This window comes from Anomalospiza imberbis, chromosome 2, assembly GCF_031753505.1.
Source record: "Anomalospiza imberbis isolate Cuckoo-Finch-1a 21T00152 chromosome 2, ASM3175350v1, whole genome shotgun sequence".
In the NCBI taxonomy this organism is placed as follows: domain Eukaryota; kingdom Metazoa; phylum Chordata; class Aves; order Passeriformes; family Viduidae; genus Anomalospiza; species Anomalospiza imberbis.
In genome coordinates, this window is record NC_089682.1 from 106,296,614 (window position 1) to 106,324,198 (window position 27,585).

Consider the following 27,585-nt stretch of genomic DNA (forward strand, 5'->3'; position numbering starts at 1 on the left):
GTACCAAAGTTAAACAATGATTCATTAAACCTCCTCCCCTACACAATAGTTAGGCTAAACTTGAAGTGAAAGAATCAAAATTCTTTTGTCCTCCGTGAAAAAGACATCAAACCTCAGTATGTGATACTCTTTTCTTTCTCGCTCTGTAAACTGCTTTAATTGCACAAATCGGAATGTGTTCAGGTGCTACAAACCCACTTTGCTTCTGCAGGTGCCTACTGATACTTTGGAATAGATGTTCAAACCTATCATACAAATAATGAAAACACTTGACCATGCCACACCTTTTTAAAATGTTTATACATACTTTATCATGAAAGAAATATAACCCAAACTGAATCAACACTCAAGATGTAAACACCAGAAAAGGATTTTTTTTTAAACAAGAAACTAGGATCCTCCACTGGAATAACCAAATGCCATCCACAGTAATCAATGTTGTGCAACCTAAATTCCAACGACCTAAGAGCAAGAGTACATTATTTCTAAATGTATTTGGCACTTCTAGTATACTTTGTTGGCCAGGGCATTCACTGAAATACTTCTGTGTAACACAATAGAGCAGGCACATTGATTTTCTATACCTTGCAATGAGTTTACAAAACCTTTATACCCACTTGCTTCATCACACATTGCAGAAATACTTTGTCACTACTTCTCTACTTCACTGACTCGCCTCTTTGGAAGAAGGGTTTAAGAAAAGGGCTTTCTACAAATTGAAAGATTTTGCCACTTGTGTGTGCATGTGTGTGCACGGGTGCACAGTCTTGGAATGTTTTTCCCCTCAGAGATCAGGCTAATCCTCAGTGCAGGCAATTTTGATTGCATCACACTTTTTATTTCAATATGCAAATGTTATTAATAAATACTGCTTTGCATAGTAACCTCAACTCCTCCGTAGCAATTGGCCCAAATATCCCTATCCATGTACTGCATTCACCAGGAAAAAATAATTTCTAAATCTCTTATGCTACTCTGAAGCCAGAACACCTTCAGTGCCCAGCCTCCACGGAGAAAAAGTTAGATTCTCTTCTGCTCCTTGCTGCAGACCCACAGAAACCTGTCTAAAGGCAACCCGTAGTGCTAAGAATAGATTCAAGAAGGTACTTAGCCATTTATGTGTTTATCCCAGCTAGGACTGCACACGTGCTTGAAGATATGTCATGCCAAGGAGATGATCGCCTGGGCTAGGACAGACAGCCTTTGGATGGATCCATGTCAGACAATCCCAAAGCAAATACTGTGCAGCCACTGACTTTGCTGAGTGAGCAGAAGCCCCTTGGGACTCCCACCTCCCTGACACCGTGGCACCAGGGGGGCTGGGTGCCACCGCTGTCTGCAACAGCCACGGCGCAGCGTGGGCTTCCTGACCCCAAAGAGAGGGGTCCACCTCGTGCACTCCAGCAGTCCCAATTACAGCTTGGAACACCAAAACTGTTTAAATGGACACCTGGTAGCAAAATAATGCTCTCAAGTGTATGTGTGGCAATAAAGGCACACTCAAAAAGTACGAATAGAAGAAATAGCTGTATGGAACCAGGTACATGTAAACACCCATCCACTGAACTGCACTGAACACGCTTCCCATTCTGTCTGTGGTACAAACTGGCAGCTCCCCACAGATCTTGCTGTTAAACTGTGGCATTCAGCAACTGATAAGCCTTTACCCATGCTCAGTTCACACACACAAACACACACCCCCCGAAGTACTGCAACTACAAGCAGCCTGCTGTTTCATCAAAGCAATGACAAAGTGGATTGTCCGTATCAAATGTTGGCAGGAAGCAGACATTACATCAACCTTGTAAAATACAACTATGAAATCAACAAAGTAATTAAAGATGGATTACTGACTTTGAAAGGAATTGTAAGTTTGTGAAATATTTCTTCAGAAAGAAATCTGGAAATGTATCTCCTGCATAACTGTCAATTACTGATCTACTCTGGCTTCTCTTCCATATTTCTACAAAGAAACGTCAAAAGGTCTGTTATCTCTTTTTAATATATGTTTAGCACCACATGTCCACACAAACTGCCATATACAGCATTGCTGTCTTCCCCACAGGCATCCTATAAATATAAATAAGAAATTCTACCCCGTTTTTTTTCTTTAGCAGTCTGAAAATGACAGGAATATTATAACTTTCTTAGAAATTTGCAAATAGGCACAGTGGTGCTGGGCCAAAATATGCTGAGACCATAATATCCATTTATCTAAACTGCCAGCATGTAATGAATTCAGGTGGGAAGCCTTCTATCCAAATTAATTTACTACTTGAAAAGGGACTTTCTACACAAATGCTGTCAAACAAGAAAACAGTTAGGAAATAAGAAGAAAACGTGAACACTGTGTTTGATCTTATTTTTAAGTGTAGGATTTAAAGGAAGAAGAATAACTATGATAAAGATAAGAATGGAAAACAGGCTTCTTTGGAAATGAATTTTTATTTTTACTGCTGATGGAGACATCTACATTACCTAGTATGAATACATTGATCCTAACTGTACAGTTGTTTCTGGAGCTTTCTAGTCCATACATACCATTGATTGGAATTACCCTGCTGTGGCAAAAGAAATAGGTCAACGCTCCTTACGATTTTTTTAATCTCTTTGGTAATTTATGTGGTACAGTTGATTTGTCCTTTTTCCTGGGTGTACTCAGAAGAGCACATGTATTAACATCTGTTATCACCAGCCAAAGCCTCCTCAAAGAAGATACAATGCAGAAATTACATCTAAAGTCTCCACTAAAAACAGAAGCACACAAAGGAAAAACCTCTTGATTGTGTGGAGGAAGAGGGGGAAGTGTAACTTTCCTTCTTTCTGAAATTGCTTTCTTGGCAAATCTCAAAATACCTTCTGGATCCTAACTGCCTTTCCATCTCATTACCCATTAACTAAGTTGGATACAATTCCCAATGAAACAGCATTTATAAAAGAGAATTTAACTTTGGTGCTGTATTATACTTGCTAACAAAGTGATCCCGTTTAAAAAAGTATGCTAGAGCTGGGATAATATATTCATCAGCAATTTTCTAATTATTTATCTTTGCAATCATACCCTGTAATTGAATGGGAAAGGAAGATTCAAAATAATTTAAAACTTCTGGCAATATATAAAAGTCTTATGCTAGAACCTGAGTACAAAACTACATCTCTACTTCATAATCAGAATGACAATGAAAGCAGACACCTGCAACCCCCCAAATCCCTGGAGTAATATCAAACTTCTAATATGTAATCCTGTGATGAAGATAGCCAGAACAAAGTTCTAACCATTCTAGAAATTAAGTTCTGGATATCCTCTCTGTTTCATTTTAAACTCATTCACTGAAACTATTTCAAGTCAACCTCGTTTAATGAAAACATTGTACATTTAAACATACTGAAACAAAAACTCTCACAACCTAAAGTGACACCACCAAGTGCAATGTACTGCCAAAATACAGCAGAACTTAATTTCTGCTGTATGCTTCAACATAAGCAGCATGACTTTTAAGTCCCATTTTTAAGGAACACAGTCCAACTGAACAAAAACAAAAAAAACCCCAAAAAAACCCAAACAAACAAACAAAAAAGTAACCATTTGCAACTTCTTAAAAGTTGCTTCTTAAAAACCTTTAAAAAGATGCCAAGTTATACACTACTGACTAAGTTCTCCACTGATTTACACCACCTTCTTTTTCATATATTAAGTTACCTACTTCAACTTCTCACCACAATGCAAAGCATCTGTACAACAGAAACCCAAAACATTACCTACAAAATGTAGTCTTATAATGACTTTCTACTAGCACAATTATGAATTTAATTCTTGGCTAAAATATCTAACCACAAATGCGCCCACTTCTAAAAGAGCACTTGTGTAGCCTAGTTCTTTCTGCCACAAATCCAATTTGGGCTGAAAATATGTCCCCAGTGCTGTTTTGCTGGAAAAGGGACTTGGAAAATTTAAACAGAATACTACAAAAAGGATGGACTGAAATATCTGAAGAGTATTTTGTTACTGGAATACTTACATGAGAGGAGGTTACATTCTTTCCTCATTCTTTCTGCCTCATTGCATTCAAACGCCCAAAGGACCTTATGCTATTAGAGCTATTTTCATATTTGGAAGCTATATATATATAAATATACATCAATGCAAGAATTAAAATAAAAATGGAAATATATGTCACCTTCCTTGTAAGGTTTTTCCAACAACAAAAATGAGTTTTCCTACGCTATTTATACTATAAAGACTTGATTCAGAATAGGCTTTAAATACTGCATTTCAGAAAGTATTGAGGTGGATCTCACACAGCTCTTGCAAATCTGCTCATATTTATTGCTTTTCCCATTCTATCTACTAAAGATAATTCTTATAATAAGAATCTTAATTTCCAATGTTCCAGTGTTTCTCTCTTCCCCGTCTCTTTTTTTAATTGGTGTTGAAGCTACAGAGGCTCAATCATCACTCCAGTCTAAAATGACAATGGAGAATAAGAACATTACTGAATATAAAGCATTTGACTCCTGAAATCTTAGTTGAAACTGCTATCTAGTTATCACTGCTATATGGTTATCATTCAAAAAACAATAAGCATATTTTATCAATCCTATATACTCAGATCCCCATTCATCATTTTCCTTATTTTGGAAGCACAAAACAGAATTCTGTAGGGACTGTTTCTTCTGTTTAGAAGTCTACAGGGACTGAATTCTATAGAGGCTGTCTTGGGACAGCCAAGACTTCTGGCCTCTACCTAGCCCACCCATTGTGAGGATAAAGCCTCTGGACAGGCCCAATAGCAGAGGCATTTCACATCTTCATCTGACTGTAAACTGTTCGATTTTGCTTGGCATGTTCCTTCAGCTTGATCATTCATTTTTCTTTAGCTTCAGTTTCTTTTTCTTTCTCTCTTCTTCTGAAGTATGTGATTGTTTGGAAAGGAGGGATTCTTTCTGAAGTTCATCCATTATAGATCTATGTAATGATTCCTGAAATACATTTTCATTTTTAACTATTCCTGCTACAAAAATAGCCACTGGGAATCAGAAAAATTTTATTAAAAAACCACTCGGGTTTGGCTATCCAGAATGCTCAATGGATGACACTGTATAATTCTCAATGGATTTTTTCCCCACCTCACGTAGAAGGTCATTACTACAGAATTCAAGAGATATTCTGCTATAGCTGTCAGAAAGCTCACTTAGTCTGCTGTGCAAATAATCAAAGCATTCCCTTGGAAAATCTGCTCTGTGTTGAAGACGACACAGCCCACACCCTCATGCCCCATGAAAACAAGTATTTTGCTTCAGTTTGGGACTTCAACTACTCTTCTGTTTTGTGATTGGCACCAAATTCCACTCACAAATCTTGCCTGAGAAACAACCAAAAATCTTTTGTCTCAGAAAAGCTAAAGGCAATCACAACCCAATCGTTTTATTCCAGAAGTAATGTCCAAGAGAATATACATATAGTCTGACAATGTATTTCCTTGGGACATTGGCTTCTGGGGAAAAAAAATATCACTATAAAGTAAACTTCTTTACAGCCTAAACTATACTTAACAACACTTAAATGAAATCAAATGAGAAAAAAACCCCAAATATGACCTCTTCTCTACTGTATATCCTATTCATTACATTAAAAGAAAGACATTTTCATAATTACATTATTAAATGATAAGCATTTTGAAAAGTTATACTGCACTGCCTTTGACTCTACTGTACTCCTCTACTGCACAACTATTAGAAAGCTTCATATCAAAAACAAAAAATATACTAGAAATAAGCAGCTACAAATGAGAAGTAGCTGCTGACCACACTAAAACATTAGTCATACATATATCAAAACCAAAGAACCTTTAATGTTTATGTATAAATATACCTTAAATAAATCCCCATAGATTTTTTAATAGCTGAACACCAGAGGTTAAATTGAAACCATATGCTTACATATCTGTTACTTAAAAAAAAAAATCATATAATTTCCTCTTTCTCATAGCTTTCAAATAATAAGAAACTTCGAATGATAAATATGTTAACAGTAACATCACTCCTCTATGAACACAGAAAAAAATTCACACACATCAAGAAGGAAAAAAATTACTTGACTGAACCATCATTCAAGCAGAAGTGAATACAATTTACAAACCCTTTTGGTTTTGTTCAGTTCAAAGACAGACTTCACTGTGAAGCTCTGATTTACAGCTGCCCAGCAGTATGAATTCCTAAATAAATAAAGAGGCTAAAACAGAAGAGTGCTGCTCGCAACAAAGGACTCCTGAGAACGTTGTCATTTGTTGTTTCCATGTCAGAAACAGCCAGAAGAGGATTACTGGATCTGAGGCAGGAGGCAGAGCCTCACTGGGATGCAGGCTGGACCATCACGTAGCCAGCAGTGTGCCCTGCCCTGAAGAGTTTGTTGTGCCTGTTAAGAGTAACCAGTAAAATTGACTACAGAAGGAATAAGGAGCTAGGGGAAGATGGAGCAGTAAGCTGGAAGAGAAAGTTGCAGGACAAGATGTGTTTCAAAGTACAGCAACACAAAGGGGTCATGGAATTAATGAGTTTTCCCCACCCATGTGTTTAACTTCTGTCAGAGTACTGCGGTTACAATGCTAATGGTGCAACTTGAGAGATGATTTTAAGATGAAAAAGTGACAGCTTGTGGATGAACTTTAGTGCACAGTGAGCAGGAAGTTACAAGGATGTAAGCATGAAAGAGAAACAAGCAGAATTATGAGGGAGGGAATTAAAAACACTGGAATGTGCCAACTGCTCCATTTACCAGGTGCAGAAATAGTAAAAGCTTTGCATGGGGAGAAGGCTAATGTGCAAACCAAGTCATACTTTTCTCTACAATTCCTGTTAGACTCCCTCACAGTATATTGGGGCTGTAAGATTAAGAAAAGGTCTTCCCTCCATCTGGCCCTGGGGACCAGCTGCCAGACAGAATTGTTAAGAGACAAACTGGCAGTCACAGTCACAGACCTCACCAAACCTGGGGTGTTTGGATATTGAGAGAGTTTTTTGTATATACTGACTTAAATTTCTGCCCTGCTTGCATGTCTCCTCTCCTTCACCCTCAGCTTCATACACTGAATATCCACTCCCCATCTCCTCTTCTCTCTCTTACTTCAGCATTGGTTCTTCCATTCTCCTTCACCATGGCATGGCACAAGCTCAAGGTACAAATGTCATCCCATGCACAACCAAGGCACAAAGCCCAACACAGTGAGACAAAGGCTAGGAAATGTGGAAAAGTTGGGGACACAGCAACTGAGAACAGGTGAAAACAAGGTGATTGCAACACTTAAAACTAGAAAAGTGCTTGAACTGATGTTTTGGAAATGCAGAGTGACAAAAAGAGCCAGATAGGGGAATAACACATAAGCCATAAAGGCAACAGAAAGGGTGTTTTACACTGAAAACCAGGGGAAATACAGCAAGGGAGAGATCATGTTCTGAAATAGTTTCCAAACTAGAACTGTGGAGGTCTAAAAGCCAGCGTCACCTGAAGGAAGACGGCAAAGTGCATCCAGGACATACTGCATAACCACAGGCACTGGACACATACAGACTATTCCCAAGGTTATACTCAAACAGACGAGGGAAGACTTATATCTATTGAAAGATATGTCTTTAGAAAACAAATCACAGGATTTCAGTTACTTCTTGCTTTAAACTGCTCTTACAGGAGCATATTTCACTCTGCTAACTACAGAACTGCAGAGGAAACAGATGGTTGTGTCTCATTAGTCTTTAGAGTATACTCTGATTAGCTTGCTTAATTTTATTCACACAGGGTCTTAAGACTTCAAAAGGCCAATTAAAATTTCAGGTACAGGAATTATCAGTAAGAGTTTTCTTTCTTCCTTCAAAACATGTCTGTCATTGAATTTTAACAGTTCACTTACTTACACATTGATTTTTGTTTTGCTGACATCCATTTTCACCACAATTTGGTTTTGTCACTTTTTTAAACCAGAAGCTTTTCTGCTGAAAATACATCAGGCACATCAGGATGAAACAAGTTCCAGGACTGTAACAAACTACAACTAGAGGAGCTATGTAAAGACTATGACAAAAACACCTATCACTCAAGTATCCATATCCAATACATAAGTTACTACTAAATCCTCTCATGGACCTGAAGCACAAGTTATATTTCATAATATGCATTAAAAATTTTGCAAATAATAACTGATCATAATTTAACCCCAGACAGTTTGGGAAAGGTTCTTTCAAAACAACAGCTTTGCCATTATTCTGCATTGAAAAAGACACCAAATTTCTGATATGGCATGAATAAAATGGAAAAATATGCATATAATAATGAAAGCAAATGACAAAAAAAAATATCTTGTGTTTTTGTTTCCCTCTTCGCAAAACAGCATGAGCACACAACTCGATTTGGGATCAATTTGTGGATACATTGTTAAAACATATGAAACAAAACTATACCTCCAAGCAAAAAAAAAACACAACAGGCAAAACTGTGTTAATAAACCAACCCCTATTAAAATTAGAGTATCATTAGTAACAACTTAACATAGTAGTTTATTTAATTAGAATATTTGGAGAACTAATGTTGGCTCTGATAGTTTTCAAAATGTAGCTTAACTTTAGAATGCACACGAAAAGCATTCAATAAACCTTTCATCACAGCTGAATGATACTTACAACACCTCTTAATTTTCTGAATGTCTATTTTGTCCTTGCCTGACTCTAGAGAAGAAATCCTCAAATAATAGTTCACATAGGAATATAATATGAACATTCAATTCCTAAACTTTTTAGTGGCCAACTATACAGTGGTCATGCCTTCAGGAAGGGGTCACAAACAAGTTTAAGTCTTTGGATGACTCTAAAACTTTTTAGGACCTTCTGGACAACTGGGGGTTTGTTTCTTTGTTTCTTCTGTTTTTCTGAGAATGGAAATTGAAAATGCCTCTTGACATCAAGGTTTTGCAACCTTTCATAATCCAGTGTTTTTCTGGAAAACTGTCATATTACAGGTATACAAAATGCTGGGCTTATGAAACAAGTCTCTAGCACATGGTCTATTCTACCAGAAAGTTCCTTACTTCAACAGGTACCATGCTCATTCCTGCAGAAGTTTGTCCACAATAGACCACTCAGCATGATTAGGACCTAAATTAAGTCAAGACATCACAAGCCACCTGAAATAGAAATCCAAATGAATTTGAAAAAAAAAAAAAACTGAAGTATGTTGTAAAAACAGTATCTCTCAAGTGTTACCACTTGCATGGGTTACATTCTTTCCTCCTCCATACATTCAAATACCCAAAGGACCATTGTGTTCAAAAAAGAGATCCTAGAAGAACTGAAAAGTTCAGACAATTTAAACTAGCTGTGAATCCCCTTGAGGAGGTATGAATCATCTCTGAGGTTTAAATTAGATTATCAACCAAGTGAAGCAGCACAGTAAATCTACAATAGAAGATGAATGCCTACAGGAAAATAATTTTTGCCCCTAGTGGCAGATGCTTGAACTTTAAAGGATCTGAGACTAAGCTCTTTGTCTAAGCCTTCCTGACAGAAAACAACTGAAATAATGTTTTTGGTTGGTCCAACTTTGCTCCACATGGCACATGAAAACAATATCTAAACCCTGTAAATGAAATTATATTGTCACTTCTAAACCAATTGAGGATCAAACAATTTAGAGAAACCAAGACTTATTTTGCTGACAATTAAGCGCTATCACCAAGACTCGAGATTCAATGAAATTTGACAATTGTGAAGAAAAAGGCTTTTGTCTGACTAAGTCTGAAGCATTTGGAAGAATCAACAGAAAATCAGAAGACCAAATTAGATTGAAAATCCTTTGAGGATAAAATTCACTAATTAAAGTAAGTGCCTTCCTTGCTCCGTTTCCTCTCTGAATTGCTCTGGTATCACAGCAGAAAGGCATACAGCAAGAGGAAAAATTGGTCTAAGGAGCAAATGTTACACCTGTCACACTTCCTCTTACACCAACAGCATTCTCTGTCCATCCTGCTGCTCAAGTTCCATTACGATGAACCACAGCCCCTTTAAAGATAAGATGAAAGTTAAAGTATAAATCACCGCTTTGCACCAAATCTGAGAGGTATGAAAGGCCTTTAAAGCCTTCTTCTTCCATGCTGAAACTTTTTTTCCATCATAGTAATTCAGATATAACCCAAAGCTACCAAAGTGCTGCAGGTCACTAGTTGGAAGAGTATTTTTGCATCTCCTCCTCAGGGAGTCAAAGAATGAATGTATCCTTCTGTTTTTCCAAGACCCATAAAATGAAAGAAACACAGAATGGGGCCTGTGTCAGAAGGGACCTTAAAGACCACCTAGTTCCAACCCCCCCTTCAGTGGGCAGTGACACCTTCCACACAACCAGGCTGCTCAGAGCCCCATCCAATGTGGCTTGAACACTTCCAAGGATAAGGCATAGACAGGCTTGTCTGGACAACCTGTGCCAGTGCCTCACTACCCTCACAGCAAAGAATTTTTTCATAATCTCTAATCTAAATGTACTGTCTTTCAGTTGTACTAACTTGTTCTCTTTCTGCCCATTTAATTGAACAATATGTAAGATTTCTATTCAAAACACTTCCATGCCCATTTTAAAATTAATAACAAGTACTCAACAAGCATTTTAACATCTTGCATCTCATGAGAAGTACAACCAACTGAGGAAGAGCAGGAAGGTATTAACAAATTAAGCAGTGTTCACAGCACTACATTTTAAGCTAGAAACACCTTAGATTATTTCGGAAACCTGGGATTTTGCATTCCACTAAACATTTGTGTCTCTATCAGAAGTACACAATAATATTGCTTTAGTATGTGGCTAAGAAGGGACAAAATTAATTAAATCCTATTTTTCCATAGGAATGTTTCTATTTTTTCAAGCAAACAAACACTTCTGGAAAGCGTCAGATTGGACATTTCTACTCTTGAACACTCAGCAGGTGAACAAAATCATCTGTATAAGCCCCCATAATCTTAGAGAAACACTTATTTTTTAACAATCACTTCTAAACACTGTCCTTAAGCCTTCGGTAGTAGCTGAGCAACAATTGCTATTAAACTGAGGTGCAGCAGAGTTTATTTTTTCTTATCTGAAATAAAAAAATATGTTTGGATTGTTTTTTTCTATTTTTTCTCTTGGGGATTTTTGGGGGTTTAAATATAAGCAGCATTCAGTGAATGGCTTTGAATTCAACATTAAATCATACTTGTAGCTTAATTATGAAAGAAGATCATTGTCACTACATATTTGGAATATAAAACTTGTCAGCTTTATAAAAACCTCAAGGCACTTTTTTCTCTCAAATTTGGTTTTATTTTGAAAGTGCTCCTTTGATAAGATTTCTTAATATTAGAATAAGTCTAGCATAACTAGTTTTCTGTCAAAAATACTGATGAAAAAAAATTCTCTCTATATTGTTAGTTTAATAGAAAAAATAGATGACACTTCTAAAGCTAAAACCATCTGTATTTCACAGTTCTGAAGCTTTAAACTTGCAGAGGTTTCTGCAGGTATCTTTTGCCTCAAAGGAGCACCAAATAATTGGTTTTTTTTCTCCAATGGTAAGGAAACATTAGCTGACTAAAGGTAAGAACTACCAACTCTTCCTTAAACCATTTCAACAATATTTAGTCAGGAAATACTAGAAATATTCTGGAAAACTAACCACAATTGTTTACTTTTGGCTGGTTCACACAGGAGAGAGGAGAACTGTTCTTCTAAAAGGAAACTGGGGAATTATTGAAGGGAGAGAGGAAAGAAGTATTGTACCAACCTCAAGGAAAGCTTATGTGGCTTTACATATACATATATATTTTTAAAAAATAAATGTTAAAAATATGGTTAATTTCTAAGTAGCACTTTCCAAATCCTAGATACCCATCCTTAAGCACAGGAAGTTAACTCTCTAAGTGAAGACAGATACCACCTCTTCTCTAAAGATCAACATGACAGATTCTGGGAAAAAAAAAAAAAGTGCTCTAGAAGAAGAGAGGAACAAGATACTGTGAGTTTTACCACTTTAAGTATTCACATTGAAAAGGAGAGAGTGGGGGAAAACACTAAGCAAATGCCCCTGGCATCTAATCACTTACTGTCCTCCTGGCATGTCCTAAAAAGGATGGGCAGGGACAGTATTCTTGTATAAGAAATTAATTATGACCTGTTAAGAACAGATGTAGGAATTTTGCCTAAAATGTAGACTAAACTCTTTATTTTGGGTTGTGAACATTCAAACTCATGAACATGAAATTATGCTGAGAAATGAATACACACAGGGACAAAGAAGCATGTATTCCCACTGAAGGGAAGTTTACCACAAAGCAGAGTGTTTTTTCTTGCCTACACACAAATTAGCAATATTCTGCATTGCATCATTTACATATTAAACAGACAGTAATTTCATTGAGAAAAAATAGGTTTACCACACACACAGAAATCTCATCACATCTGATAAAAAGAAAACTGAGGAAGAGTTAGACCATCTCTCTTCCATCTATTATTCCTTATAATTGCCAGCAAGGAGGTCCAAGTTCCAAATCTTCACCTTCTCAGATTTCCAAACACCTTCACTGCACTCTCTGACCCAACATTAAATCGAGTTAGTGAAGACTTATGCTTGAAAGAGGGCAGGAAAAGTAGCATTCCTGGACAAAAGAAAGGATGAATTCAGTACACAGTGGGTAAAAACTAACCAGAACTATCTCAGTGGACAGAGAAACCATGACCTTATGAAAATCTCAACTCTAAACTTCCTCTGAATTTTCAAATGTCATAAATGTTGCGCAAGTAGCACATGATAAAAGCTCAAGTTTGAGAAATATTAGTGACCTTTATGGTCTTTTTTAACTGGTAAATAAGGAAGAATGGGGGGATCCTGCAACTAGAAGCCAAACAGGTCAAAAGAAATTTGTAAGTCTTTTACAACAGGGCAAAGACAAACACAAAACCAAAACCACCTCCTGAGCACAAAAGGCACTCTACTCTGAATCAAACAGCTGAGAATGAAGACTCTGCCACCTTTCTGCCATACAGCAGCTTGCTTTGCCTGCTGGCTCTGTGAATACAACTTCCTACCCAGCATTAGGTGAGTAATAGTTAAGGCAGCCCCAGCCTATCCATGATTTTTCAGAAACCTCCTCACTCTACAACCTCCCTTTGGCAGCACCACAACTAAATATTCGGCTCAAGTCGAAATCAAAAGCTATGGCAACTAAGTATGCAAATAAGAATCACCTGAGAAAATGTTCAACAAGAGCCCAAATTTAAATGAACATTACAACAAACCCCAAACAAAAATGAACGTGCAGTTTCCAGTTTCAAGCTACCTACCTCAAGGTCAGTATAGCCACAAGCAATAATTAATGTCCATTAAATACTACCACTCTAATTATAGGGCTATTGTCCACTAACTAATAAAACAAACAAACAAAAAAATGTTCTTCATATGCTTGATGCTATTTTAGAATACTTTGAAAAGCTCTCTTAAGACTGGTAGCTATCAACATATACAGCTTGTAATAATGTTGCCCTCTCCAAATGAAACATTATCTTCCATAAAATGACATCAAAAATCATAACCTGAAGGAGGTTCTGCATATGTGTTCACCTGCATACATAATAAAAAGCCCCAGACAAAGTACCTAATGGTGTTGATGAAGGAAAAAAATTAACTGGGGAAAACAGGGTGGAAGACAGCAAGCAATGCTGTATTGTACTATTTCTAAATAACTTTACGTTTGTATTTTTTTAACTGAACAACACACTGAAGTCAAGTTTGATTCAATACCTCTGCTTCTGCTGTTATTTCTATTCTTTGGGCTTTAGTCTGGATTCCCAAAACAGGCAGATTCACATACAACAGCCATTCTTTTCTACACTAAAATTTTAATTTTGGATCGAGAAGTGCCTTTTGTTTCCAAACACTCTACAAGATCACCACAGGCACAAACTAATCTTCACTTGTTGCATAATCTGCAAGATGCTGGCAATCTGAAAGAAAAAAAAAAAAAAAAAAAAAAAAAGAAAGAGACCCCAAGTAATTAATTCACCCAGATGCTGCAGTGCAGATTACCTAGGATCGTCTGGGAGAAAGAATTCCGTGCAGCATAAAGCAGAACAGTGCTAATGAAATGAGTTTGCACTGTGATAGTATTTGTTTCATTTTAATTTCCAGCTACTCAGATTAAACAAAAAACCCCCCAGAACATCCCATCAAAGTGGGCTAGTTTTTCTGCAAACACCACAGTGGTCTAACTTTGTCTGTGTGTCCATAAGGGACAGCAGTGGAAGGCTATGGCACAGCCAAGTGCTCGATGTGCATGGCTGTCACCCGGGATGGGGGATCCACATGTTCAAAGCCCACACTGAACCAGAGGGGGAGAGGAGCTGGACTGCCTTTACCACATTCCATTTATGTGGTCTCACCACCTGGCTATTCATCATCCCTGCCCAGCTCTTCTCCAAAGTAATTTATTTTTGGAAATGCTTATGCCTTATTCCAAGGTTGAATGAAGAGAGTTTTGGTAAGTTTCTCCTCATTTCTCAGAGATGTTCATTTCCCATCTAAAACAGGCATCCATGAACAGCAAGAGAGGACATTCTATCCGTGTGGCACCTCCAGTCCCCACTATCCACAGCAGTTGTAGCAGCATTCCACAATTTATAAACAGATTAAAAACAGCAAAAAAAGGTACATATTTAAAATAGTTATTATCAAAACAAACAAACAAAAAATTCTCCATTTTGGATTATCTCTAAAAGCTTATTTGTAGCTGCATCACCTCAGCTGGTCCCTCTTTTTAAGCCCCTTGCAATTTTTCATCAATATTACAGCAGTCTTTCCCTCTGTTTTCGAGTGTCTCCAACCAACATTTAGCTCCCCATTGCCACAAATCTCCCCAAAACAGCATGTCAACTATGCAAGACTAAAACAAAATTTCATTTTTATTTTCCAGATACATTTGCAGGAAAGGGATGTCTCTGAACAGTTTCTGTGCAATCTTCTAAAGCCAGTATTTTTAATTAGGCTTCCCTGTCTTGCTTGACATTCCATGCCTCCTTTTTGCTCAGCTGAGGTGGGGCGAGAGCAGCTCTCTCTGTAGCTGCTTCAGTAAATGAAAACACTAGACTTTGCAGTATCTGGGTAGGTCAGCATATGGTCAGAAATGAGTTTCACAGCAGGCTGCTTTCCCCACCAGGGGATCTTAATGTGAAGAAGATAGAAAATCCCTACGAAGGGACGCGAATCTTGTGCCGGGGAAGCAAGAGGCTGCACTTGGAAGTGGCTGTCAGTGCAAGCTTCATGCTATTTCTCTATCAAATAATGTCTCATCCCCTCCTACAAACAGCTTTTCCGTAAAGCTTTTAATTTTATCTCCCATATTAGGCATAAATGGGGTTGGCTGTGACTCGGTGAACTGAAAATGTAATGGGCTTGTCTCATCGGTTTATGGCAAAGTTTCATTCAATTATTTTTGCAGAAAAGAATAGGACAGAGTTGACTCGAGTTACGCTAATAGATAATAAATGTACACATAACTCCAGAGTGCCATTTACTGACTTTAAAGACTACTCCTATAGCAATCAACTTCATAAGGCTCTTGACAGAACCATAATGGTGATAAAACACATGGAAGCATAAGACTATTTAAACTCTTAACAAAGCCATGATAATACTAAGAGTAAATGAGCAACTCCCATAAAATATCATTTATAATCACACCCTGATAAGATGTAAAGTACATATCGCCATTGTTATATGAAAAAAACATTAAAGGTTTTTTTCTTTATCACATGTAGCAACCTAACAGGTTTTAATTACCACACCTACTTCAGTGACGAGCTGTTCCACTCAAACACCCAAACATAATATTTACAACGTTGTGTGGTTGTTAAGGATCTTGATGATTGATGGAACCCATTGTGTTGCCATCTTAATAACAACAAATGCAAGTGATTACCAACACGGAAGAGAGAATCTGTGTTTTTATTTTACAACAAAAGGCTGTCCTATAGGGACTTCTTTTTCAACGTAAACTAACAAACCTGTGCACATGTGAATGTACTTTAGAGCTTGGCACAGAGAGTTGAAAACAAAGCCTCTGCTGCTTTAAGGACAATGTATTTTTTTGTATTAGCTTAAGAGAATGTGAAAGCTGTCAAAGGAGCTGGTACAGTTTTTCACAATCTTGCAGAATTCATCTTGACCACAAGTATATATCTGAAAACTGCATCAGAAAGATAGGACAGATCTTGTTTCCAAAAAAAAAAAAAAAAAAAAAAGAAAGAAAGCAATTGAGTCATTGAGTCAAACAGGAATACAATACATTTCCTGGCATTGCTATTGAATATTTATATCACTGACGAATGAGACTACAAACGAAGTATTTTAACATGAAGCTTTGCCTTGTTAACTGCATGATATGCCAAAACACCACCTACTGTAAATCACACAGTTTAAGACCAGTATTTCTTGTTTAAACATGCTACTTGTTCAGCAGAATCACTTGTACGAACAAGCATACATTAATGTACACTAACTAGAGCAGTTTCACTATCCATCTGATAAAGTATAATTTAACAACCTCATTATCAGCATTGTAATTTTCAGACTGCTGAAATACCATATTCGTTGCAAATATTATATGGTTGAAACACTGTAACAACATTGCCCATTTGACACTTCTGTCAGATAAAATGCAGATAGTCATTTGTGCATTGATGAACAGGCTTTTAATCCTATAAAGAAACTTTCTCTGTCAAATTATAAGTGTTTCAGCACTTGACTTATGAACACCATAATTAAAATCCTTATGATGCCTTAAAGAAAAACAAACTTCATTATAACAACAGTTTTCTTTCACATTTTAATCTTTTTATATTTGGAGTTTGCTTTCATGTGCTGCTATTTGCTAGCAGTTCAGCGTGTCATTTCTGGCTGTCAAAACCAAAAAAGAGTATTTCTCTCTATAACCTAGTCAAATCTCAAAGTTTAGGTAAGCACCCAAAGGGATCAATGTTTATTCAGTGCTTCCACAAAACATTTGTGGGAAAAAAAAGTGTTAATTTAACAGGTCAAGGACAACCATCATACAATTCAGTGCTTCCCATTTCTAAGAAGGCCAGAAATGCTGTAAATATTTCTGCCAAAATAATTCTTTTCCTCCTATAACTGTCAGAACCAAGAGTCTGGGGAGATCCAATTAGGAAAAAAAAAAAAAGCTGAACTTGTGTAGTGATTCTGATTAAATTTAAATTTCAGGCAGATTTTCTAGAAGGGAAAGAGATTTCTATTTTATCTGAACAAATTAATGCATATCATTCATTCCTTCTTACAGTACCCATCAGCAAAGCAGCAGAGGTTTCAGCTTCCTATATTCAATGCAATTCAAAATTACATAGAATTTATACTAGAACCACCATAACTGAAAATTATGCAGTTACACATTAGCATGACTTCTCTAATCTGTGTCCCTAAATCCCAGAAAATAACAATTCTCTTACAAGCTAAGCAAGTAATCTTGAATCAAATCCTGAAGCTTGTCAAAAGTACGATCCTCTATCCTATTCAATACAAAACTAATTTCAAAAGAGGCAAGTCCCAAATCAAGTCTTTGCTGCTGAAGTCCAGGTCCCTTTCATGTAACAATGAAGCTTTATAACAAATGTGTTTTGAAATGTTACAAACATATTGAAAAAGAAATTAAAGTAATAATGGCTTAAGAAGGTCTTCCTGGTGGTACTCTTCTGGCTCTAGAGGGTTATCTGACTTTTTGGCCACTTTTGCCAAAACAAAAAAAGTTCCTGAACTCAGCACTATATGAAGCTGAAAAGCTTATTGTGTAAAAGATCAGGGGAAAATACTGTTCTTGCAGATAATTAAGATAACTGAATGGAACCACAGTACTATTGCTCAGCAGAGAGGTTGAAAATTCACTCCTCAAATATCATCTCTAAAAACATTAGAGATGAATTTTGTTATCCTTCTAAGAAGCCTCTGTAATGCTCGACTGGGATAAAACAGATCATGCTGCCCTCTTGTGCTAGACATGCACAGGAATCAACTCCTTCTTATTCCTGCAAGTGACATGTGAAGAGCAATATATAAAGCATTCACTATGAAATAGAAAATGTCCACATCTTCCTCCTTTACAGATACTTTGACATTCATATCATTCCCTTACTGGAATATGGGTAGAAAAGCAAAGGAAGTTTCCAGAGAGCCAAATTCTACACTCAAAAAAAAAAAAAAAGTTTTATGAACAAATGCAGATAAGTCAGACGTAATAAAACCCAAAATACTAACACTTCAACTACCCATGAGGCTTTCACAATAGCTGTGTAAGTGATGCAGTAGAGATAGCTGCTGATAAATTTGAATTTCTGTCATAAATAAATGGCAATTTTTTTTTGAATGCTGGGTAAGACAATGCACTTTGGTCACTTAGGATTATCAGCTCAGTAGGGTTAGCCTAACCACTTATGAAGGAACAAGAGACAGTAATTTATTAACAAGGTTCTTCCAGTGTAAAATATGCAGTAACGTTTAAGTCTTTTTGACCTATGCTGAACTGAAAGGTGAAATTTGTATACATACAAATATTTTTGGCTGGAAAGAGAGACAGGAGAGGGATCCTTTTACTTCTTTTATCTCTCTGCTATGTAATCCAGATTCCAAAAATACATTGACATTCTTCTATCGTCTGGGTAAAATGCTTGTTACTATTCCCTTTACAACCTTCCCCTCCCTACATATTGCTAATGCAATCTGTAAAGAGAGATCTTGGGCTTATGCCTAAACTGATTCACAATGCACCATTTTTTTAGAAATAAGTCGTCTCATTTATTCACCAAGACTGATTGGATCTACACTGTTGGGAGCTGACAGACATGTCATGATTCACCACGCATTTCCATTTCCTAATGTCGACTCCCTGATGCTCTTCATTACTCTGCTTTCCCAATAAGAACTAGCAAGAGCTTGGGATGTCTGTTTATTTAAGTTACCTACTCAACTCTGGAACACAGATCACTATGTGTTAAAAATACTAGCCGTGGCATTTTTTAATTACTGATTATTTTTTGATAAATAAAACAGCAAAATTCAGTTCAGCAACTGCTTCTGCTGAGGTCTTAGAGACCTCACACTAATACTGAGAATATGCTGGATGCTTAAATGACAGATCTGACATTGCAGTATCAGCTTTGCTAATAAGGTTCTAATAGTTTGGCTTAGCTATTACAATCACAACCCTAGAAAAAGGCACATTTAATAATTTCTATTTATTTTTAGTATGTCTTTCATAGGCATATTTTTAAAAAGGGGAAAAAATACATCCCTCCTCAATGCAAGAAATAGCATGTGAAGTTCTAAAAGATAAATAAGCAGTAAAAAACCCATGTAAATCAGATAATGAAATACAGATATTACAAACAGATTTCAGAACTGATAAATGCTGTGATTCTGAACAACAACATTGTCTCATGTGTCATCTTTTTTCTTTTCTTTTTTCCTTTCTCAAAAAATGCAGAGATTAGAACAGCAGTACTTTTGCATGCCACCCTGACCAAAAGAAAGATGAAGGGAAAGAAACACATGCATCCTGAAGTTAATCCTCTATTATAAAATATCTGTTGATTAACAGAAACACACATCAATTCACAACACTGTGTGAATACTAGTGACAGGCAGATTTAAAGAATTAGAAATTAGATTGCTAATTAGAGCTTCACAGTGTTACAACGCAAACTGATGTTAGCTCTACATTGCTGCTGATGCTTTCTCTCTTAGTTTGTTATTATGAGCCAGATTTATGGGCATTCTTACAAGATCACTATGTATTCCCTCAAAAATAAAGTTACTGCGTTTGCTGCGCACACATACACGAGGGAGAAGAGGAAAACCCCTGACACATCACCACTAGGATTTCTTCTCATGCATGTGCTCTTACTAGCTCACCACTAACCCATTTCCTGAGCTTCCCTTCTAATCCTTTGCAGTGGCCTTGAATTTACATTTCCACACACTCACAGCACAAGCAAGCCATGTAACAAAGCCCTAACCTTTTGCAGTTGTAGGGGTGTTCTTTAAGATTACATTGTACACATTTCATTCATCATACCATGGACATGAACCTTTTCTCCACAAGTATTTATTCCCTGAAAATATTGCTACTTTCTCTGAAACACTAAAGCCATCCCTATATATCCTTACAATTAAATGCTTCCTGATGCTATGAGAACAAGCCCATGCCTATTTTTTTCCAAGGGAGTGAAGACCATCAGGTTCCTCTTTCTCATGTAAAAGAGAAACCTTTGGCTAGTCAACCAGTACCACCCACTTCCCCACTCTCTTCACTCTGCTCCAGCTTCTCTCGCCTTTCTTTGGAAGAACATAAGGATCTGGACCACAGTTTTACAAAATGCATTCATACACATTCAGCACATGGGAGACTCCCTGTGAAACTGCATCGGAAAACAGAGGTGCAAATACAGGTGAAAATACAGCAGTGCAAATACAGGTCAAGGTACAGCACCAGAGCTACAGCTAATTCATTGCTCTGTAAGCTGCATTTAAAGACAGTAAGATGAACCATCACACAGCAGTCTTGAGTTTGAAACTGAAAAGGACTACACTGCTAAATCTGAAGCGTTTAAGTCAAAATTTAGATTTAGAGAGTCTAAGTAAAAGAAGCAAAAGAATCCAACAGAAGTGCAAAAATACCATCAAATTGTAATTGTCCAGAAATGGAACAATTTGTGCAATCAAGGAGATACATTAAATATTGAGGGGTTTTTTGGTTTTGTTTTTTTTTACAATAAGCTTACCTATAGGATTTCTGTCAAAAAACAAGACAGGAGCTTTCAAAATTGATTGAAACATTTTGTTGTGCAAATTCTGACCAGAATTGACAAGAACTTGAAACACCAGAAGACTTCTTATTATGCCAAATAGTATTGTAGCCACTGTTAAACCTGAAATAAAGAAAAAAACCAAAACATGAATAGAGCCACCAAAAAGCTATGAATCTTTCAGAAGAAAAAAAAAATTTAAAAATAAAATTGCACTAAAATCAAATTCTCTGGACTTCTGCATATAGCAAGAATCCAAACTTAAGCTTAGGGGGACTCAAACTGAGTGCAGAACAAAGATACATTTGTCATTAGCTTCAGTTATTATCACAGAATTAATTTAATCCATTTCTCTTTTTCTGTTTGAAAGAACTGGTACTTCATAGAAATGTAGGAAATGTCTGTTAACCCATGAGATAAATGTGTATTGAAACTTTCTGTATAATGGCATTATTAAAAAATTCATTTTGCAGTGCCATGTATAATTGTGGCTTGCACAGGTCACTGTGAAGATTCAACACTTGCCAGCAGGTATTAAACAAGTAATATATACATGGCTATTTAGACACAACCTTGAGTTACTCCCCATCAGCCCAAACCACTCATGCCATTCTTCCCCTTGTAAAACACACCAAATATAATTGAAATTATGTGTCTTTCACACTATGTAAGGTGCATTCATTATGCCACATGAAGAAACAGTCCTTCTAAGAAACTGGTGTGCAGACTCTGTTTCTCTTCTGGGCACAACTCTGCTTACAAGGCAGTGGTGTTACAGGGCAAAAAACTGAAATAAATAATGAGATTGCTGTTGCTCTGTTTGTTGTGCATAATCTCCAATGTGGCTGCCCAAATTCCCCGTCAATAACAGTGAGCAGTGAAGATCTAAACCTTACATTTAGCAGAAATCCACGTGATCTGCTACAGAAAAATCAGCATAGCTACTTCAGGTCTTGAGGACATGCTGAAGTTAGACCCCAACTATCAACAGAAAACCTTGCCTATTCTCAAGGAAGGTTAAAATCATACACAATTCAAGAACAGCTATAGTAACAGTGGGAAAGTGGGAGGTTTTAAATTATGTGACATGGTTAAGCTATCCCTTCTGCATACTCCCAGGGAGCAAAAAAAAGTATCATCACATTTCATTTGTCTGCTTGCAGTTTATTGCTCACATTCTGTGAGGTGCTGTTTTCAAGAAAAAAAAAAGATGACGACTAGCATGAGTAGGAGAAGACAAGTTTTCCAAGAGTAACTGCACAGACCCAAAGAGGAAAGCTGGATCATGCAAAAAGGGAGCAGGAGAGGCATGAAGCAGGAGGCTGTGGCACAGCCCATTCCCAACAGCAGTCTGTGGGAGTGACACGAGGAGAGGGAGCACATCCTGGAAACCCCACATTTCCGTACAGCTGTACTCAGGCCTGGAAGCTGTTGGTACAACCCTCCCAGAACAAAACACCTGAGCAGACCTAATGGCTGGGGAGAAGGAGAAACAACACATGCTTCCAAATCCTTCACTTGGTCTGTCTCTTTGTTTTCCCTGGGCTCAGAACCTCAGTATGAGAGAAACAAGGGCTCTTTGTATGCTTGCCCTATAGAAGAGGTGTGGAATTGGTACCTCAGTTCTGACCAGCAGTGTTCCCTATTAACAGCAATTTTACTCTTCAAAATCTTTGTTTCACAGAAGCAACAAGGACTAAGAAGAAACTACTACAGTGGGTTTGTTTTTCCAAACATTGAGAATCAAAAATAAAAATGTTAAATTGTTTTATACTGTTTAAGAGATTATAGAAAAAGGTAAGTTGGATTATTATGTATTTCATGTAAAATGTACTACCTTTTAATAACTTTGTCAACTTCACTTACAATTTTGTGTAGGTAAGTCAATGCTGTCTGTTCAACCATTGCAAATATCTCACTAAGTCATCTAAATGTTTCAATAGCTTTTGTTGTTCTGCTATCTAGAGCAAAATATTCCACAAAGGATAAAATTTTCACTAATGTGGTTTAGGTTATCTGGTCAGAGAAAGTGAAATTTGCCACATTTAATCATACTGTGCAGTCCACTGGAACGCTTCACAAAATAAGACATTACACAGAGAAAATAAGAGCCAAGTTCATCTGGTTCCTAAATTGTTCCTTTCCAGGTCAAACACAATGTTTTCTGTCAGCCACTTAGATCACGTGGATTCCAGAAAACAAACTAAACAAAAAATCCTGCACCTATTCTCTCACCCATGGAGATGTTTCTGAATACATTCAATGCATATTCTTCTGGCATTCCACCTGTTTTCTCACACCAGTCATTTACATCTCCATGCAGAAATTACCATGCCATACAAAACTGTGCATCACTAGGAGTGTTAAATAGCAGAATCTGAGAGCATGCACATGATTCTTCTGTGGCAATTTTTACTACATCTCAGAGCAGTTTTTCAAGATGTTTGGATGCCTGAATGCAAGGATCAACGCCCTTTTCTGAATATTCAGAAGCATAATGCTACCTATTGAAATATATTGAAATGTTTTTTAACAACCTGCTTTGCATACCCATCTAGGATGCCTTTTAAAAGCTTTTTCTTTTGCTACGGCACTTCAGAAGAAATGTGGCCATGCCAAGTTTTAGAACAGCACAGAACAAAGATCCACTTCTAATCCCTCTTGCCATCCATATAAAGACTAAAGATTTAGCTCAATGACTTTCTAATATACAGACAATAGCCACAACCTTAATGTGACTGATTTTTCAGATACTCAATTCCTGATTTACTTTCCAAAATCCAGGCAAAGCAATTAAAGATGCTGCATTCAACCTATTTATTTTGTCAGATTTATTTTATTTATTGCAATCTATTTAATCAGAAAGCAAGATTCAGGCTTCTAATCTGTTAAGACATTGCTTACTGCTAGAAATCACCCCACACATTGCTCTGCACCACTCAAAACTCTCTATCAGTTAATAAATAGTTCTTAGACACACACACACACACATGTGCATGTGCAATTACCTGCATAAATTCCCAAAAAGAAGTTAAGGTCTAGACAGTCAGGCTTATTTGTTCCATTATTTCCATTTGTTGTGAGATTCAACTTTTCTTGATGATTTGCCCTGTAGAAATGCACACAGAAGATAACCATCATCAAATAAGTGCATTTAGCTGTTTCTAGATTCAACTCTTTAGCTGAAATCTTTAGTCCAAATGATCTCATCTATCGATGCTGTTATGCATCACAACATGAATAAATGCAATTACAGTCTACACTTAGCATAAGGTTTAAATTTTTTTCCCCTAAAAAAGAAGTGAAAATCAGAGGAAGATCTGAACTATTCTAGAACAGGTTCCATTCCCTTTCAACAAACTAACAGCACTTGACTGAAAAGGCAGAAACAACCAGCCACTTATTATCACCAACTTACCAGTAAGAAAGCCACCAGTCCTGGACCACATAGGCCACCTTGAGCAAAAGAAGCAAATACAAGAATCATCTTACAGAATTAAAAAAAAAATTAGAAAATTAAATTTCCTTGCTATTCTTTCAAGCTCTCTGGGAAAACAGCACATATTCAGAAAAGTATGCCATCCAGTCTTTCAAGACTAGCAGCAATTTGCCAAGCACATTAGAAGGTGCTCTACAAAGAAAGAAGTTACCTTAAATTACCTTACATGTTAGCAAACTAAAGGAAAGCAATACACTTTAGCAAACAAAATATAGTAGCTCTTCCTAATGTATGTTAATTGAACATTAAAGAACTAATTTTCTCCGTTCCTAAATTTGCTACAAGAGATATTCCAAAATGCTTTTTTGATTAACAAACTTTCTGATGTTACCAGTCCAGAAATTTGTGTTTACAGGAGATAATTACCAGAAACAGGGTTGAAGGAGGATGAGAGAGGAGAGGGAGGGAAAAACTCCTTCTGCCACCTCCCTTCTATGACAAAAGGTGATGACAAACATGTAACAGGGCCATTATCTCAAAATACACTTCTGTTCATGTGAATTTGAAGTTGTGGGCTACAACTACAGAGATCTGATCTTGCTTAGCTATCTTTCCAACAGACTCAATTCAAGGACAAGCAAGAAGTAAGATGTTAAAATATATAGACTATTTTTTTACAGCCAAGAAGAATAATTTCCATGAAATGAATTTAAACTTTCTCAGCAAGAAACAGAGAAAAAGGTAATAAGGTGACCTGACTCAGCTTCCTCAGCTCACCATTGCTTTCAGTAAGTTTGTAAATAACTTTCCTTGTTTAAAAAAATCTTTTGCATACCTACTACAGTCTGCATCATACAAAATATTTGCCTATGCTCTTCCTCACTTTCTCATTCTGCTAAACAGTGACCCTCCACCTAAACTTTTCACATAATCTGCACTTACCAACAGGTGAGCTTTTCTTTGAACACTTCTGTCAGGCTCTGTCCTCCTACACCCAGTACATCTCTTTACCCTCCTCAACTGGAAACTGCTTAGGTTTGTTAAACACCTATACACCTTATGATTTTCTTATCTTTCTAAACAAAGTACACTGGCTTATAATTTTTGTGCCATGTCATCATAAAAAATTATTTTAGTGTCATCAAAACAATTATTTTATTTTAACAATTATTAAAATTGTTGGGATAAGGATCAGTGCAAGACCTTTCAATGCTGTACCAAAAATTCCATGCTGACACTTGGGTACACTACAAAATTATTAAAGAACACCCAAACATTTTAGATTAAACCTTACAGCAACAAGTATGCACTGTATTTAAAAAAAAAAGGGGAGCAGAAAAACCTCATAAACCCAAAACACATTCAATATTATTCGTGGCTTCCAACAACTCACCTGTGCCAAAATATTAAATAACAAGAGTATAAAAATCACAAAGTAGTTTGCTCCTGCAGTGAAGTATTTTCTGTAAACTTTAAAGTTTATTTTTCCCTCATGGCGACTCTCCTCTGGCACTGCTGCCAGTGCATTTTCACCCTGAAAGAAAGTCCACAGAATAAACCCCATCAGCCTTGTAGTCACAGATTCAGACTAAGGCACTTGAAAGTCATGGTTAAGAATTAGCAAACAATGAAACAAGGAGATAAAGTGATTATGCACATAAAAACTTTAAATATTGAACTATAGCTATGACAAAAAACATCAGTCTCAGTGCACTAATACTGAAAAATCTACTCTGCAAAGCAACACTTCAAGGACTTTATTTGGCATTGGCTCACCAAATATAATACAATTTCATATATGGCCAGAAATATTTACTCTGACCACTATCCAGGCTCTTCTTTTCTTATATACTACATTCACTCATAACAGCTTCAGAAATTAAGATCTTTACTTGGGGAAGATTCTGTTTTCAGAATGCAAATGTGGGCAACGTTTCCTATCCAGAAAAGCATTTAAATTAAATACTCTTCTACAAGTATATACCAAAATCAACCAACATATACCCAAGACTTACAAATTATCCATAAAGTTCTAATCATCTCTTTATAAATACCAACAAAGCATCTGTTAATAGGGAAAACAAGTAAAATGACAAATGGGAAGTCATAGTAAGCAAACAATGGATGGGGAACATTAAAAAACAGAGAAGGAAAAAATGATAAATGGTGTAAAAAATGATGGAGTAAAGAAGGTTAAAGAACTATACAAATTAAAATCAGGATTTTTATTTTTTAAAACATATACAATATAAAAACTAGTGTCAGTTCAGTGGACTTGTAGCAGTTGATTTTGTTGCCACAAGACATGGCTGTACAAGAGCAGTGGAATCAAGAGACCTGACAGACGTGAAAAGAGAAATCCAACCTACTAACCCATAAAAGGTGAGAAGCCTATATTTGCTTTTTGTTTCTCCAGCCACCTCATGTTCCCACTTCTCTCCATTCCCATCCAACAGTCTCAATGCTGCTAAGAAGTTTGGTACACCTCCACAAATTTAAGAGACTTTAAGACTGGAATTGCCACGGGGGCATTAATATATATGTAAGTTTACTGCTTTGGAGCATAAAACCATTCTTCAAAAAGGCATTAAAAAGTCCATAGCTTTTTTTTTTTTCTTTTTTAAATCTCACTGCTTTTCATCATAGAGAAGAAATAGAGATAATATATACCCACAGCATAGAGGTGACAATCATCAGGGACATACAGGGATTGCTTGTCCCAGAGATGCAGTGCTAGCACAAGCCTAGCAGGGTTACAGGGAGCCTGCACTGTTTGATGTGAATGCAAACACACCAGCAGAAGGCAACCTCTGGTACAGAAACTTTAGGGCTGCTTTTGCACTGGGCAGACCAAGAGATAAGGAGGCACCTGGAAGTCACACTGGCACCATACAAAGCCTTCTGTTTTCACCAACAAAAGGGCTGGAGAGAGCAAGGCCGTGGTGTCCCAGGATTACCCCCGCAGTGCCAGCTCAAGATCATGTGGGTATGCTTGGGGGTATGCTGATGCCAGCCATGCAAACACAGACTTTGCATAAAGCCACAGCTTCTACATGCACTTCCCAGAGCTCAGGACTTAAGGGAAAGTGTTCGTTTCAGTTCAACACTGCACAAACATAATGAACCCACCCAATACAGTGGCACTGGCTCTTTACAGCACTGCTGTCAGAGGACAGGCTGAAAGAAGCACAGTGTGGTGGCTCTGGACTCATACAAGGAATGCTCCCAACACCCAGCAGAGCTGATGCTGAACTGCACAGACTGACTCTGCTGGGTC

At 37.0% G+C, this 27,585-nt stretch overlaps 1 protein-coding gene across 1 annotated transcript in view; it reads right to left on the reverse strand.

The window, feature by feature from the left end:
• Positions 1–27,585, reverse strand: part of ABCC4 (ATP binding cassette subfamily C member 4 (PEL blood group)) — a 137,377-nt gene that overhangs the window by 65,258 nt on the left and 44,534 nt on the right. Inside the window, exons 16-19 of the mRNA XM_068182456.1 lie at positions 25,702–25,842; positions 24,288–24,325; positions 23,878–23,978; positions 20,846–20,992 (exon numbers count right to left, since the gene is read on the reverse strand). Coding sequence (XP_068038557.1) covers positions 20,846–20,992; positions 23,878–23,978; positions 24,288–24,325; positions 25,702–25,842 — 427 coding nt within the window. The remainder of the gene's footprint in view (positions 1–20,845; positions 20,993–23,877; positions 23,979–24,287; positions 24,326–25,701; positions 25,843–27,585) is intronic.